This window comes from Barbus barbus, assembly GCF_936440315.1.
Source record: "Barbus barbus genome assembly, chromosome: 29".
NCBI lineage: Eukaryota > Metazoa > Chordata > Actinopteri > Cypriniformes > Cyprinidae > Barbus > Barbus barbus.
This window is the reverse complement of record NC_136757.1, coordinates 18,645,140-18,660,443: the sequence shown is the minus strand read 5'-3', so window position 1 is coordinate 18,660,443 and position 15,304 is coordinate 18,645,140. Positions and strand designations below refer to the sequence as shown.

Genomic DNA, 15,304 nt, shown 5'->3' with positions numbered 1-15,304 from the left:
GTTTATGGGCACTATGCTTATACTATTTTTCTTACATGTAACTTGTTAGTACATGATAATTTTATACTTACGAGACCCATAACACCATGGTTTTCCACAATACCTGTACATTCATCAAAATATGGTATTATCACATAGCTGATCACCATAAGTAATACGTGTCTTTCTATATAAAAGTGCCCCTCTAATATCAGAGAACAAAGTTACAAAGTATGATCTGTGCACTTGAGTAATGCACTTACCTATAATTCATGAAAAATAGTCTTGGTGGAAAATTTTATTAGAAAATAATAAATATTGTCAGACCTAATAAACAGCTTTTGATAAAAAATATGAAACATGTTTACAGGTTCAAGACATGTTTCATAAAAGTGACAATAACATGGTCACAATGAAAGAGACTATGCTTTCTACTGTATATCAAGCTGTACAGAGAGAACAAAAAAGAGAGATGCAAATAACACTTAATGTAATCTGCACACTGATATTTTTTGTTTAATCCAAAATTGTACCTAATCTAAATCAAAATAAAAAGAACAAGTATGATAACATTACGAGGATATGATTCTTGTAACAACATGAATCAAAAGGCACTTTCCATGGCAGTCTTTTCCAGCTGAGGGACAGAAGTGTGGATGAGCACTGACTGTTGAAATATGCAGTCTATGGTAAGAATCCACCATCTTTCATGTTCAAATTCAGTGAATGGTCCTTTGATTGCTCAGTACTATAGCTTCTCCTTAAATGAGCCAATAAAACACAAAACAGCCCAACATCACCCAATGGCTCGCCCAGTTTAGCTCTGACCACTTTTGAATGGTGTGACTGGTCATGTAACCCTGTGTGGAAACAAAATAGTGTGATAAAGCAATTCTAACTAATTGAATTGAATATATTTTTAGCAGTAGCTGACTATTTATATTACAATAAAACTGTATATATTTTTAAATTGCATATGCATATAAAAACGCTCACCTCCTCAGCATGCATGTTGTCCATTTCAGAGTCAAACAGTGATCCCAGATATGTCAGATGGAATATTGACAATGCACTGAAGAAAAGGTTAACCCCATACACCCACAGTGTCTACATCAGGAAAAAAAGAGAAAAGATAAAATCTCAATATAAAAATATAACTCTATAAGAAATTTCAGTGAAAATCTGTGAATTACAGATCTCATACTGCACAAACCAAAAATGTTTTTTATCATGAATATAGCTGATTCTACAGTGCTAGACAGATCACCTTTTTATTTTGGTGATGGCAGTCATTTGGGCAGCACTTTGACAGTATACAAGCACTGAAAATAGCTGCCAACCGCTTTCTCAGAACTGCAAGAGGAAACAAAGACAGTATTTTGAGTCCTGTTGGCTAGGCCAGTAATGTGACATCTATTATAAATGTTAGAATTTACTACCTACTGATGTGTGCCATGATGCTTTTTTATTTTTTATAGATGGAAAGCATGCAAGAATAACTAAAATTGTTTACCATGTTCAACATAAGTGATAAATCCCAAAGACAACAGCACGGCCCCCAGATGAAAGCTGAGACCCTGGCAAACAAAGCATAAGTAATAAAACAAAATATACTACCATTCTAAGGTTTGGGATCAGATTTATATTAGGAAATTAAAACATTTATTCAGGAAGGATACATTAAATTGATGAAAAGTTGCTGTAAATACATTCATAATGTTACAAAAGCTTTCTATCAAAAAGAAAATTCTAATAAAAAGAAATGTTTCTTGAGCACTAAATCAGCAGATTAGAATGATCTTGTGACACTGAAGCTTTGCCATCACAGGAATAAATTACATTTTAAACATATTAAAATAGAAAATTTAAAACCTTTAAAAAAAAAAAATCATACCAACCTCAAATTTACAATCAATGTCCTATATTAACCACCAGAGGTCTCTACTCAACGACAATAAATTGAATTAGGCATCCTTAGCTGATATTTGTCTTAGTTCAATACTGTTCTATGATGTACTATATATTTACGTAGCATTTAAAAAAAAAAAAAAAAAATCCCAAAATATTAAAAGGTATTTTATTTAATTTCAGACTTTTTGCTAATTTCTACCAGAATTAGCCACAAAATTGCACCTATCCCTACAACCACATGTCCTTTCTCCAAAACCCACCCTCCTCAGACATGTCAGTGAACCCAAACAGACTCGCAATCACAGTATGTTTTTGACTGGCTAAACAACCACAGGTCATCCTAACATGGACATTTTGATGCATGGATACATAAAAATACTTCCAGCTGCTATTCTGATATACTTATATTCCTAAAGATCAAACTGGTAATACAGCATGAATGATTGTATCTTAGCTACACACTTACAGTTAGAACCTAACAAGCACAGCTACAACAGCTTACTAAGGTGACAAGGCATAAGTTGCCAGGGTAGGCAGCTGTGGTTGAATTATCTATCTACACCAGCTGTAGACAGCCGTTTAAATCTGGGTCATGGTGTTCTGAGATAAGAAACCATCTTTATCCAAGATGTCATGTTACAGGGAAACTGTTTTCTGGATAAGGTGTTGTTTACCCTTACACAAACTCAAATCTGTTTAAACAGATGGAACCTGATTCTGTGCCAACAAACCTTCGTAAAATGTTAATAACCACAGGGCTGGAAATCATACTTACATGTAACAATGCACTGGCAGTGTAGGTCACCAAGATAGCGGGAAAAGTGCCAAGTTTGAGTGCACTTTTAAAGATGTCTGTGTGTTAAAATGTACAGGGAACATTTATATGAATGCACAACATATATATGCATCAATAACATATCACAAACCTGAATAAATATACATACATGTGTTAAGCCACTTAGACATGGGCAGATTCCAAGAGGAAACAACTTCCACCATAGACCTCGGCAATTCCACATTCATAGGTTTAGCTATTGCAATATCCCTTTGAATGAGAAAACACGTCACAGTAGGTGTCAACAATGCTGTTATTTAACAACAAAAGAGAAAAATAGAGAACAATGCATGAGTATGCACCATTTGACGTGGTCTTTGTGTTCAGAGAATCCAGCTCCAGCCATCACAGTGGTTGTTTCACTTAAGTAGCTGACAAAATAATTGCTGAAGTGGAAGGACACCGCATTTTCATAAGCGTGTAGCCACCTGAGGACAAAAGGCCAATAAAAACAATATTAAACACAAAATGAAATAAACGTTCAAGCAAGCCATTTCATTTCCTCTGGATATCACATCCCAATAGGGAAAGAGCAGCTCACCTACGAGGAAGTCCGTCACCGTAGATGGGAATGAAGTATGGAAAGAGATAAGGAGCAATACAGTTGGAAATAACCAGGCACATCTGACTCCTCAGAAAGCTTAGAGCAATCTTTCCAAACCAGCCAATGCTCTGCAGGAGATAGTGGGATAGTTACTGTATAGCAAGCTCTCTGCTGATGGAAACATGCTCAGAACAAATCAAGATTATCTTCTCTTCAAAGAAAACTATTATTTTTCCCATCTAACATTTAGCATGAAAAACACATTCAATTTATTTTAATGTCAATATCTGCAAATGCATATAAAGCCACTTTCTGAAGACTGCTTTGAAAAAATAAGGATTGTGAAAAGCGCTATATGAACACACTGGCTTGAGTTGACTGTGTTTTTGGACACAGAAGGTAAGTAACTACAATTTAGATTATATAGCACCACAAACAGTGTTTCCAAAGTACATCACATATATTTATGCCATTTGGGGTAAGTAAGTTTTTGAAAGAAGTCTCACATAGGCTGCATTTATTTGGAAAAATAAATACAGTAAAACAATAATAAAAATAGTTACATTTACATTCAGTCATTCAGCAGACGCTTTTATCCAAAGCGACTAAAAAAATGAGGACAATGGAAGCATCAAAATCAACAAAAGAGCAATGATATGCAAGTGTTATAACAAGTCTCAGTTAGCTTAACACAGTATACGTAGCGAGGTTTTTTATTTTAATTTTAGAAAAGAATAGAGCAAGCTAGTGTTAGCGGCCATTTTTGCTTTTGTTAATTGTAATAAATAAAAAAGAAAACAAATAGATAAAATACAAAAAGATTAGAAAAGCTACTGCTAGTTAGTGTTATTTTTTTTTTTTTTTTTAAATGGAATTAGAAAAGATAGTACTAGATTTAGAGGGTCAAATAAAGATGGAAGAGATGTGTTTTTAGCCGATTCTTGAAGATGGCAAAGGACTGCTCGGATTGAGTTGGGCAGGTCATTCCACCAGGAGGGAACATTTCATTTAAAAGTCCGTGAAAGTGATTATTACAATTATTAAAATAAAATAATATTTGTATTTATAATTTAAAATAACTGTTTTCTATTTGAATATATTTTAAAATGTAATTTTTCTTGTAATGGCAAAGCTAAATTTTTAGCATCATTACACCAGTCTTCAGTGTTACATGATCCTTCAGAAATGATCCTAATATGCTGATTTGGTGATCAAGAAACATTTCTTATTATTATCAATATTGAAAACAGTTGCGCTGCTTAATATTTTTGCTGAAACTATGATACATTTTTTAATGACTAAAAAGAAGATAATTTATTTCAAATATATTTTTGTTATCTAAATATATTTACTGTCATCTTCGAACAATTTAATGACTTCTAGATGAATCGCAGCATTAATTATAAAAAAAAAAAAAAATTGTACTGACCCCAAACTTTTAAACGCTAGACATATAAAATAAAGTGTACATATAAATAAAATGTTCAAGTATATACAAAAAGAGCGCAGAAGTGAAATAACATAAAAAAATAATAAATCATTTATAATAAATGCAAAAAAAAAAGACAATAAAACTAGGATTAAAATATTATTGTTTTTACCATTTTGCGTCCATTAATTGCATCTGTGTAGCAGGCGAAACTGATCCATGGCCCAAAGATGACAGTTCCCACAAAGCAGAGGTATCCCATGAACTCCAGTGGGGAAGGAAAAGAGGACACAGCACCTCGATCAAGGTCAAAAGCCAGAGAGATGGCCTTCATGGCCACCACCATCTGAGAGCCTGGACACAACCGAAACAGTCGTATGGGACATGTGACACCATATTGAGTGTCATTTGATGAAAATTATGTGACATGAAATAAAATACTTTGATAAAAACAAAAACTTCTATAAAATATTAAAATGAATAATAATTCAGTGAAGACACACCTCTCATCTTATGCCAGGTCTCTGCGTCTATCATGTGTAGCTCCCTGCAATAAAAATTTACAAAATGTGTGACCACTTGTGATTGTGCATCAATGGGTTTTTCCAATTTGAACCAGTTTTCTATGTTCATTAGGCCCTATCTATAAAATGCAGTCTTGTGGAAGTGGCTGACTGACCCCATCAGCATGTAAATGAGGATGACGACGGAAAGGAAGACTCCTCGGCTGCTGGAGTTTATGCTGAGAAGCAGGATGAGGTAGCAAAGGAGGCACAGGATAATCACCCACATCATGTGCAGCTCAAAGAACACGTACAACACATACAGGCCGCCCGCCAGCGAGCTCAGATGCTTCACATGACATGAGACACCTGTCAAAAAGAGAGATAGCATTAGCCTGCCGCATCAAGACTCAACAGATGGACCCATTCAGAAACATGAGTTGGATATAACAAGTTCAAGTGGGAAGATTTTCGCTACAATACACATAGCTGTGAAACATACGACAAAAAGCATTGATGTTAGCCATAAAAGAACCAACTGGGCCATGTTCTCATCCTCTGGGGGAAGACTGTGTCAGTTAAACAGTTGTTTGAGAGCTGGTGTTGTGCATGATGGACTCACCTAGTCTACAGATGACCCGACACAGCAGGCAGACGAGCAGAAGCTGCCAGACCTGCTCTAAACCCTGCTGGGCGGTGGGCAGCACACAGCCCTGTGCTAGAGCCTGCACGAACTCCACACGCCCAAAGGAATCCATCAGATTGTCCCTGGAATGCCGTTACACACAGACAGGATCTAGAGAGGAAAAACAGACCATTATTTTACCGTATGATTATTGGATAGGTTTATCACAGGGCTCAACAATAAGCACAGCCAGGAGCTAATGTGAGACTATTTCTGGCCAGTTGATGGAAATGTCACTGAAGTTAATCTGCCAGTGTTGCATTGTCACAAAATCTTATATTTGTTCATTTCAAACATGTTTTTATGCCTGGCAAAGAATGCATAAGATTTTTGGTGATGCTGTGAATTTAGTTGCAAATGTGTTGATTTAAAATGTAGATTATAAGGAATACATTTTTTAAATAGACAAGTTATTTTTAAATTGTAATAATATTTAAAAATATTAGTGTTGCTTGATCAAATAATATATGCAGCCTCTATTTGCATAAGAGACTTCATTAAAAAAATTCTGGTACATATATGCTTTGCAAAAATAAGATTTATTGACTTTTGTGGTGGGACCAGTAAAAATGTTGGCATATGTTTGAATAGGTTAAATTATAAACCAGTCATTTAATATTTTGATTTTACATTTACATTTATGCATTTAGCAGACGCTTTTATCCAAAGCGACTTACATTGCATTCAAGTTACAGTTTTTACATTTTATCAGCTCTTGCTTTCCCTGGGAATCGAACCCATGACCTTGGCTGTTGCTAGCACCATGCTCTACTATTTGAGCTACAGGAAAGATTTTCCAGCAAAATTGTGTTGATGAATATATATGTCAAATAATAATTAATTTTACTCATGTGATGAGTTTATTTACTACTTATTGAATATTGTACATATTTAATATTATTTGTAGTGCGTTTTATTTATTATTTTGCTTCTTCAAATATGAAAAAAATTCTTGGTACATAAAAAAAACAAAAAAAAAAACTTTTGGCAGGGGAAAAATCTTGCAAAACCTTGGTGCTGTTCAGTCTAACGTTATATGCTACAAGTTATTTATTGCTGGGACAGAGCATGCTGATATGATATTCTCCCGAGTCCTTCAAACCGGGCCAGTCTGTGTTCATATAACTGGACCTTCATTCCTAAACAGAGGTTATATAATGCTGCTGTATGATATGAGCATGAGACGAGCTTTACCTCTACTACATCACTGACTGCATGTCTGATTTAAAGGGCTGTTCGGTTCTACAAGTTTTATCGTATATCATGAATGGTGCGTTGTTGCTGTTTCTGCCTACATATGTAGCTATTGCATCGTGCAAAAAAAAAAAGCTGTTGCATGATATGAAAGCCAGCTAGGAAGGAAGGAAGAGCTCACTGCTTCACTTCCACGCGATTCTCACCGATCTCCAGGAGAACACAAGTATCCTGCGCTACAACCGCACACCCGGAAGTAAGATGAGATTTTTCCAGTGAAGTGTGTCGTCCTGCTCATCCAGGTGTCCTTTCCATTCCGTTAGCACGACCATAAACATCTATATGGCTCATCAGTGGAGAAACGCAACCGCTGTCGTGTAAATGAACATCCCGGAGTTCAACCAAACATGACTCCAGCGTGCTGCGTTCACTTCCTCCGCAGAGCCGATGGAGGTGCTGGAGTGCCTGTGATGATTTATGATGGGAATGCACTGATAATGCATTCAATGCCTTTTCTGTTTTCCTTTTTCATTTATGATCAAACCCATTCAAAAGTAATTAAGGTCTTGATTTCAATGGCGCTTCTCCTCTTATCTTTTTCCACCCTGTTCTCCTCTGCATCCTAAAGATGAAATGACTCAGATTTCATGTATTATCCAGTGGAATTGGATTGCTCATTGTTTGTGCTTATTGGAGAAAGTCAGTTTATGTACTATATATTGGAGAGGCTGTGGCTAGGGCTGTCTCTCAGTAGAGGCCTAAAGTTTGGAGTCCCCATTTTCTTTAGCAGTGGTTCTATATTGGTGTCAAACACCTACATCAAAATTACTTCTAAAATGTTTTTCAATTTTTTAAATGATATCCCATAAACTAACATTCCAATATCAACATATCTTTGTACTACTACAGTTTAAATAAATGTCAGCATGTCATTTAAGTGTATTGATATGATGTATTATTGATTTTTTTTGTGGCCTATATAGGCTAGTCATAATAGTAAGTAATAGCCTAAATAACATATATAAGACTACTTATTATATTATTACATTATATTTTACTGCTGCAGTCACAAAAGGTGTGTGTTCAATATTTTTTTTGGAAGTCAAATTGACCTTCAAAAACATACCCCCATCAAAAGTTAAACCAAAAAGGTGGAGGTGGGGTACACATACTGTTCACACATAACTAGGCCTATATATCGTTTTCAGTTCTGATTGTTTCAAAGTTAAATCAGTTTGAACTGATATTTTCATGCAAGCGATAAACAGATACTTACTACCAGAAGTTACGTTCGCCTGAGGACAGAACCATAGCAAAACCTGGTTCATGTGGTATCCAAAAAAAAAAAAAGAATACGTATGCATTACCATATTTATTAATTGGCTACATTTAGCTATTATTATTAGCATCACTAAATACAGTTTTTGATAGCGTATTTTCTAATAAAAACTGCTGTAAAGTCAATTTGGAAATGATTATTTCACACAATGAAAGAACGGGCTAGAAAAATGGCCAAATGAATAGGCTATAAAATAAAGTTCTGCAGGCTCTAAACAGAATAATATGCTTGTTGAGTCACACGCCATGTAATTCTTTTAATCGAGCTTTGATGAATTAATTACAATTAAAAGCATTTTCATGGTTTGTGTGTTGTTTTGAGGCGGTGTGTCTCATGCTATGGTTGATTTAGGGTTGTACTCTGACTCTCACTGGGAGACACAGGAACACAGTGACACTTGTTTCCATGGTTTTTGTTCATTTGACACTGGACAAGCTCAGTCTAAATTTATTTCCTATATACGAGACTGCTGTCTCTCATTCACTGGAAACTTTTTGTAATTGTAAATGTCATTGACTGCACTGTCAGTTGAAAGCAACGTCATAAAATGCAAAGATTCATGACAATTTGATTTTGATGAAAATCAGTTGGGTGGTTAGAGGCAAGTCACGTAGGGATCAACTAATAAGCTAGTTGATTAAGTCAAATGTGAATCTAACCGAGGGAATTCAGATGGTGATCACGGCAGAATGCATAGGAACAATGAGAAGATGGTGTGGTGCGTTTCAGTCACCTCAGAAAATAAAAATCTCTCCATTAATACTGATGAGCAATGAGCAGCGCCCCATAATCTATTTATTATTCTGTCAAAAAACAAACAATCAGAAAGAGCAGTCAAACCAAGTCAAGATACATTTCTAATTGCACAAATTGATGAAGCAATTAGACACCAACTATGCCTTCCAGCTGAGAAAGTGTAGTTACAGCTGCTGTGCACTGGATGTCACACTTCTCACTGCACACATACAACGCTATCAGAATCAGAATCAGCTTTATTTGCCAAGTGTGCGCAAACACACAAGGAATTTGTTGTGGTTTTTAAGAAGCTCTTGATACATAAATACATATCTGACATGAGAACAGAAACATTTAAATAAGACTTAACAATAATAATAATAATGTGTAAGAATCTGGAACAGAAGATTTATGTACAGATTTGTGCCTCATTTACTCTATATATACAGCTGTTTAGAAAAATATGCGATGTTATCAGTAAGACGTCTTATTGTTAATGTGGAAAAATGATTCCACTTAAATTTACACTTGTATTTTTGTTTTACTTGTTTTGTTCTAATTTTATTTTATTGCTTGGTATTTTATTTTATGTTTAGTATGTAGGCTAATTGGTTGGTGTTTTGTTAATTGGGATAATGATATTGTGGAATTTTATCTTGTGCCAGTTTGTAATCTGTGCACTTGTTATTCTGTGTAGAAAATCCAATAAATAAAAAACGACAGACTTTTCTCTAGTGAAGTATGCAGGACTTTCTTTAATCTTTTTGTCTGCTTAATATCCATCCTACAAGATTACATTAAAGCATTGGTCTCGAACTCAATTCTTGGAGGACCACAGCTCTGCACAGTTCACTCCATCCCTAATCAGAGGCATCATGCCCATTCAAAGTGATGTGGTACATGCCCCCTCAGATTTTTGAGCCAAGTGGATTTTGACTGCAGCTTCCAAAAGACAAAAATAGCCGAATAATATTTTCTATATTTGATAATCAAACACACCTGATCCAGATTGGTTGGAGCTAAGCTCTGTAGAGCTGTGGCCCTCCAGGAATTGAGTTTGAGACCACTGCATTAAAGGAATAGAATAGGCTAGTTCACTCAAAAACTAAAATTAGCTGTTATACTCTCACATCAAAATCAAACTTTGTTTAGAGTTATTTGTTTAGAGTTGCTTTGGACTTTATGAAACGGTATGTTTTTGTGTGTGTGTGTGTGTGTTTGTTTTTTACTTATACAGTGTTTGATCTGTGCATATTTCTCTCCTGATACAGACGAGAAAGAAATATTATGGAAGACTCCACTTCTGGCTAAAACACCTTTAGAATACCATTGAATATAGAGTATAGTCTACATCTTGAATGGCCCGAGAGTGACTAAATTTCAAGCAAATTTTTTTGGGTTAACTAGTACTTTAATCTGCGACTTTCATTTCAGCTTGCCTGGACCAACTCTTTCCTTGCAGCTCTGCCATTATATACATCTGGGGATTTGAGCTAAGGTTCGTTTCCAGCAGCTAAACCCATGTACCCTTCCCCCACTATAACCCATATGAGACAGGTACAGGCCTTGATGAATTAGGCCCTGAATCACAGCTCCATCCTGAACCTCCGCAATCTGGAACGAATGCTAGAGCCTAACATGATGTGAATGACACACATCAGCTGAGCAGGGTGAAAAATTAATTACAAACCAGTGTGTCAGCCAGTGGGACGAGTTTGCCTCATACAGATGTGAGATGGGAATGTATTGGGCATGCTGGGTAATTAAATGAACGTGCAGCCCTTGGAGGGAGGACGTGGCTTAAAGCCCTGGGGGTGGCCGACGGAGTTCTGCTTATTGCCTCTCTGCCCTCAAGAGACGAGAGGTGCCCTTATTTACGAGCAGTTTGGCTCAATAACAGAGGAGAGCTGGAATTGATCATATCTGTCTAGGTCAAAAGGTGTCTGTTGATTTGAGATGTAGCACACAAGTGAACCAACTTTGCTCAATAAATTTGTACAATACTGCAGAAAAGAATCCAATACACATGAAATCTGCATAAATACTCATATTAATCCTACAATATTTTCATTGCAAACTCACCTGATAATTGTGTATAAATGGACAAAACATCATCCACAGGGAGAAGAAACACTTTACGGATCAATCTGTCCCTAAAGAACATTAGGTTTAGCACAATTACGCATTTGGTTCGCCACGTTCCTCCTCCCCCATTCTCCTCCATCCTCCCCCAATCCATTCTCCATCTTGTCCATTTCACATACCTCCAGGCTCCTACATGTATCCCATCCCCCCCCCAAAAAAGCGATGAGAGGAACATATATTATATATAAGGCAATGTGATTGTGTTGTGCTGATGAAGACTGGTCAATCTACAAGCGTCAGGTTTAAGATTGTATCTGGTTGTTGAATGAATCTTCATATAGAATAAGAACCTGTAAACTGTGAGGTCTTTGTTGCAGGTTGTGACATGTTAAAGATCCTCTTCCTCTCCATCGACTGACCTCTCCCTTGGATATAAATCTGCAGAGGAGTTCTACCACAGGCTTGAGTTATGTCTGCGCCTGCGTCTCTCATGGAGAAATAGTAAGAAATATTAATATGAGCGGCGAAAAATTCAGATGAATTGTGAACATATCTCTATATCACTTAATTCCAAGGCCAACTAGATCTTTCAGTTTTAGAATAATTTTGAGTTGTGGGCCTTCTAATTATATATTCAGTTAAGCCATGTAACTATGAACTGTATGTGAAAATCAAACTATTTCACTTTTTTGCTTTGCTGGCTAAATTTATTGCAACTTAAATTGATAAACTTGCATGTTAACTGGAGTGTGCTTGCATGAGATTTATTCTCAGGCTATTTTCTGGAGAATCTCCTCCCCCTCTGAGATAGAGAAAGGCTGAGTTTTCATTAAGATTGCTGTGGAATTTTCTTCACAACAGGGCTCCATATTTTCTCATTGCTGGAAGCATAATGAATTTACATGAGATTTGAATGAGTTAATGAATTTTCTCAACAACACCTCCTATGGGTTTGCGGGAACCCTGTGGATTCATGTATGATAACTGTGTATTTTATCACAACATTTCAATAAGGATATTGAGTTGTCAACCTTAACCTTCACAAGCTTTGTACAGAAACGCCTATACATACTGAAATGAAATATACTTGTTTTATTAAAACACTTCATTACCGATCAAAAGTTTGAGTTTCAATTTCATTAAATTGATCAGTTAAAGTGACAGTAAAAACATTGATAAGATTTGTACATCAAATACGGTTTTAAACTTTCCATTCATCAAAGAATCCTGAAAAAAAATCTATCAAGGTTTCTACAAAAATACTGAGCAGTACAACTGCTTTCATTGTTGATAAGAAATGTTTCTTGATCACCAAATCAATATATTAGATTGATTTCTGAAGGATTATGTGACAATGAAGACAAAGTAATAAAATGCTAAAAAATTCAGTTTGCCATAACAGGAATTTTGAAATGTAATAAAATAGAAAGCAGTTATTTTAAATTGTAATATTTCACAACATTGCTGTTTATACAATATTTTAAAACGAATTAATTAGCATTACAGATTTATTCCAAAAATACTGAAATAAGTTTATACTTTTGAATGATAGTGTATCAAACAATGACATATTTCAAGAGCCAAACACATTAAAAAATTGTATACGTGTTGTATTTAAATGTGTGGAATATTAAATGCAAAATTCTGTCATTATTTATTCGCTCTTATTAAAAAAATGATATTGGTCGCTTTTTTGTAAAATACGATTTCTGAAGCCTAAAAGCCTCAGTTACCGAAGAAAGATCAGTGCAGTCCAGAAATAAAGTCATATGGGTTTTGAACATGAGAGTGGGCAGACAATGGCAGATTTTTCATTTTTGCCTGAACTATGCCTTTAATTATAGAGACAGAAACGGGTGCTTTCCCATCCTTGAGGCAGTAATCCATAACGCTGCACTCCTGAAGTGTTTAATTTCTCCTCTTCCCACCAATGCTGACCTCTTATTATTGTCTCTCAGACTTCAATAACTGCTCCTGTCCCATCTCTGTATTATTCTCTCTGTTGCTCTTCTGAAAGCACTGAGCTTGTTTGGCTTCTATAATTGCTCGTAAAATCCCCCACTATCTGAAGTCCTGTAACATGTTGTTTATGGAGGGTCTCTGCGGTACACACATATCTCTGTCAACCTCTCTCTTTTCTTCTTCTTTCTACCTCTGTGCTTCCTTTTATTTGAGGCTTTCAGGCTAGCGAGATGCATGATTACCAAATGGCTTAGGTATAATTGTGAGAGATGTTAAATGGGAAACCGATCTCCCTAATAAGGCTCTTAGGAATCAGCTGGATATCAGAGCAAACGAGCAATTGAATTCAAAAGCAACATGTTGGCAGCACATCACCTTTTTCCAACAGTTTACAGCAGGCTCTTCTCCAGAGAATTCTGACTGTTTTATTCATGATGCGGAGATCGAAACGCTGTAAAGGGTTCATAAACAGCAAAGGCGACCACAAAAACACCACAAGGTCACAATAAGGGCAACAAACAAACAGAAAAGTTACAAAGGCAGAGAGAAAGCATCAGTAACAGATATCAAATCTGTCTCTCTCCTTCCAGAGGTATAAATAAGTAATAAGCATATTGTTAAAATTCACGTTGCACTTTCATTCCCTCCAGTTACTCTCTCTCTCTTTCCCTCTCTCTCTCTTAGTATAATGCATGCTAATGTCGTGAGATCAGCCCATTACATGTTATTCAAGGTGCAGAAAGAACTCATAGGAAGTCACAGGGCCATATGATTGCGGCTGGCGTCGGGACTCGGGATACAGAACGCATACACAATGGCCAGCGTTCCACTGAATGCATCTCCCTTCCTCCCCCACTTTCTTTGATACTCGACTGTTCATGTCCTTCACAACAAAATCATACTTTATTGGATGAAAATAGAAAATATATTACATATTGAATTTGTAATCACTGTAGACTAACCTCACTCGGTTTCTCCTTATCTCCCCCATCTTTTTTTTCTGCCCTCTTTATCTTGCCATCTTTTATGCTTTGACTTTGTTCCTAAATTGAATTGGTATACTATTAAATTTGATTTTATGGTATTAAATGCAATTCGCCATAACTGTCAACTCAAGAAATACATTAAAAAAACTATCCTCTAGTGAGATTTTCATTGTCTGTATTGCAAAATATGAAAAAAAAAAAAATAATTATATATATATATACACACACACACACACACACCTAATTGTATACAATTATATATTGTTTGATTTTATTTATATAGCATACATATGACAACACTGAGCTCTGCATGTGGAGCTGTGAGGTGGATCTCAATGTGAGATGTGTCTCCATGTGAACTGATAAATGTCAGTCAACAGCATGTTATTTTGTTCTGTGTCAAAGAGCAGTGGAGTGTATTAAAATAAACCTACTTGTCTGATTCCCAAAGATGCACTGGACAGGTCTATCCTGTGTCAGCAAGGATAATCACAGCTGCCAGGTTGTCTTCAAGACACAGAAGTAGTCTAAAGAGAAAGAGAGAAAACAGACGAGGACAGTGACAATCCTTGAAATGGCAAATATACAATATTCAGAATCTTAATATATAAACAATGTATTGCTAAAAACTACACTTAAAGCAGTTACAAATTTTATTCCATTTGATTCTACATCCTATATATATACACACACACACACACACACACATATATATATTTGTGTGTGTGTGCTGTCAAATGATTAATCGCGATTAATTCGCATCCAAAATAAGTTTTTATTTACATAATGTGTCTATACTGTGTATATTTATTATGTATAGGCTATATAAATACAAACACATGCATTGTATAAATTTAAGATGTTATGTTTATATATTAACTATATTTATATATAAAATAAAATAAATATAAATGTATATACATGTAAATATTTTCAAAATATATACTGTATGTGTGTGTGTATTTATATAATAAATATACACATTACACATTGTGGCAGGGTGGAAGGAACACGTGACAAGCAAAGCTTAGGTGAAGGTCCCGGAGGGTGGATTTTATTAACAACAGTGCAAATACGTGGGCGGTGATGGCGGTCTTCCGTGTGGCGGTGCTCTCAA

At 35.7% G+C, this 15,304-nt stretch overlaps 2 protein-coding genes across 2 annotated transcripts in view; one reads left to right on the top strand and one right to left on the bottom strand.

Annotated features, from left to right (window-relative positions):
- The window catches only part of LOC306849709 (uncharacterized protein), a 919,849-nt gene that overhangs the window by 841,555 nt on the left and 62,990 nt on the right, over positions 1-15,304 (top strand). The window lies entirely within an intron of this gene.
- LOC306849349 (protein-serine O-palmitoleoyltransferase porcupine-like) lies at positions 267-7,518 on the bottom strand. The gene is made up of 13 exons (XM_079384306.1): positions 7,287-7,518; positions 5,824-5,997; positions 5,378-5,570; positions 5,202-5,245; positions 4,871-5,052; positions 3,267-3,397; positions 3,028-3,153; positions 2,835-2,935; positions 2,666-2,742; positions 1,493-1,556; positions 1,247-1,332; positions 976-1,086; positions 267-839 (listed from the first exon to the last, which is right to left on the bottom strand). The coding sequence occupies exons 2-13, from the start codon at positions 5,957-5,959 to the stop codon at positions 741-743; spliced, it is 1,350 nt and encodes a 449-aa protein (XP_079240432.1). The 5' UTR covers positions 5,960-5,997; positions 7,287-7,518; the 3' UTR covers positions 267-740.

Bases quoted from the DNA above. Each gene is read 5' to 3' on its own strand.
- LOC306849349 (XM_079384306.1), bottom strand. From the start codon at position 5,959: ATGGATTCCTTTGGGCGTGTGGAGTTCGTGCAGGCTCTAGCACAGGGC. The intron at 3,398-4,870 runs GTAAAAACAATA...TATCTCCTGCAG, and splicing joins CAATTAATGGACGCAAAATG to AGCATTGGCTGGTTTGGAAA. The intron at 3,154-3,266 runs GTGAGCTGCTCT...TTTTGTCCTCAG, and splicing joins GGTGACGGACTTCCTCGTAG to GTGGCTACACGCTTATGAAA.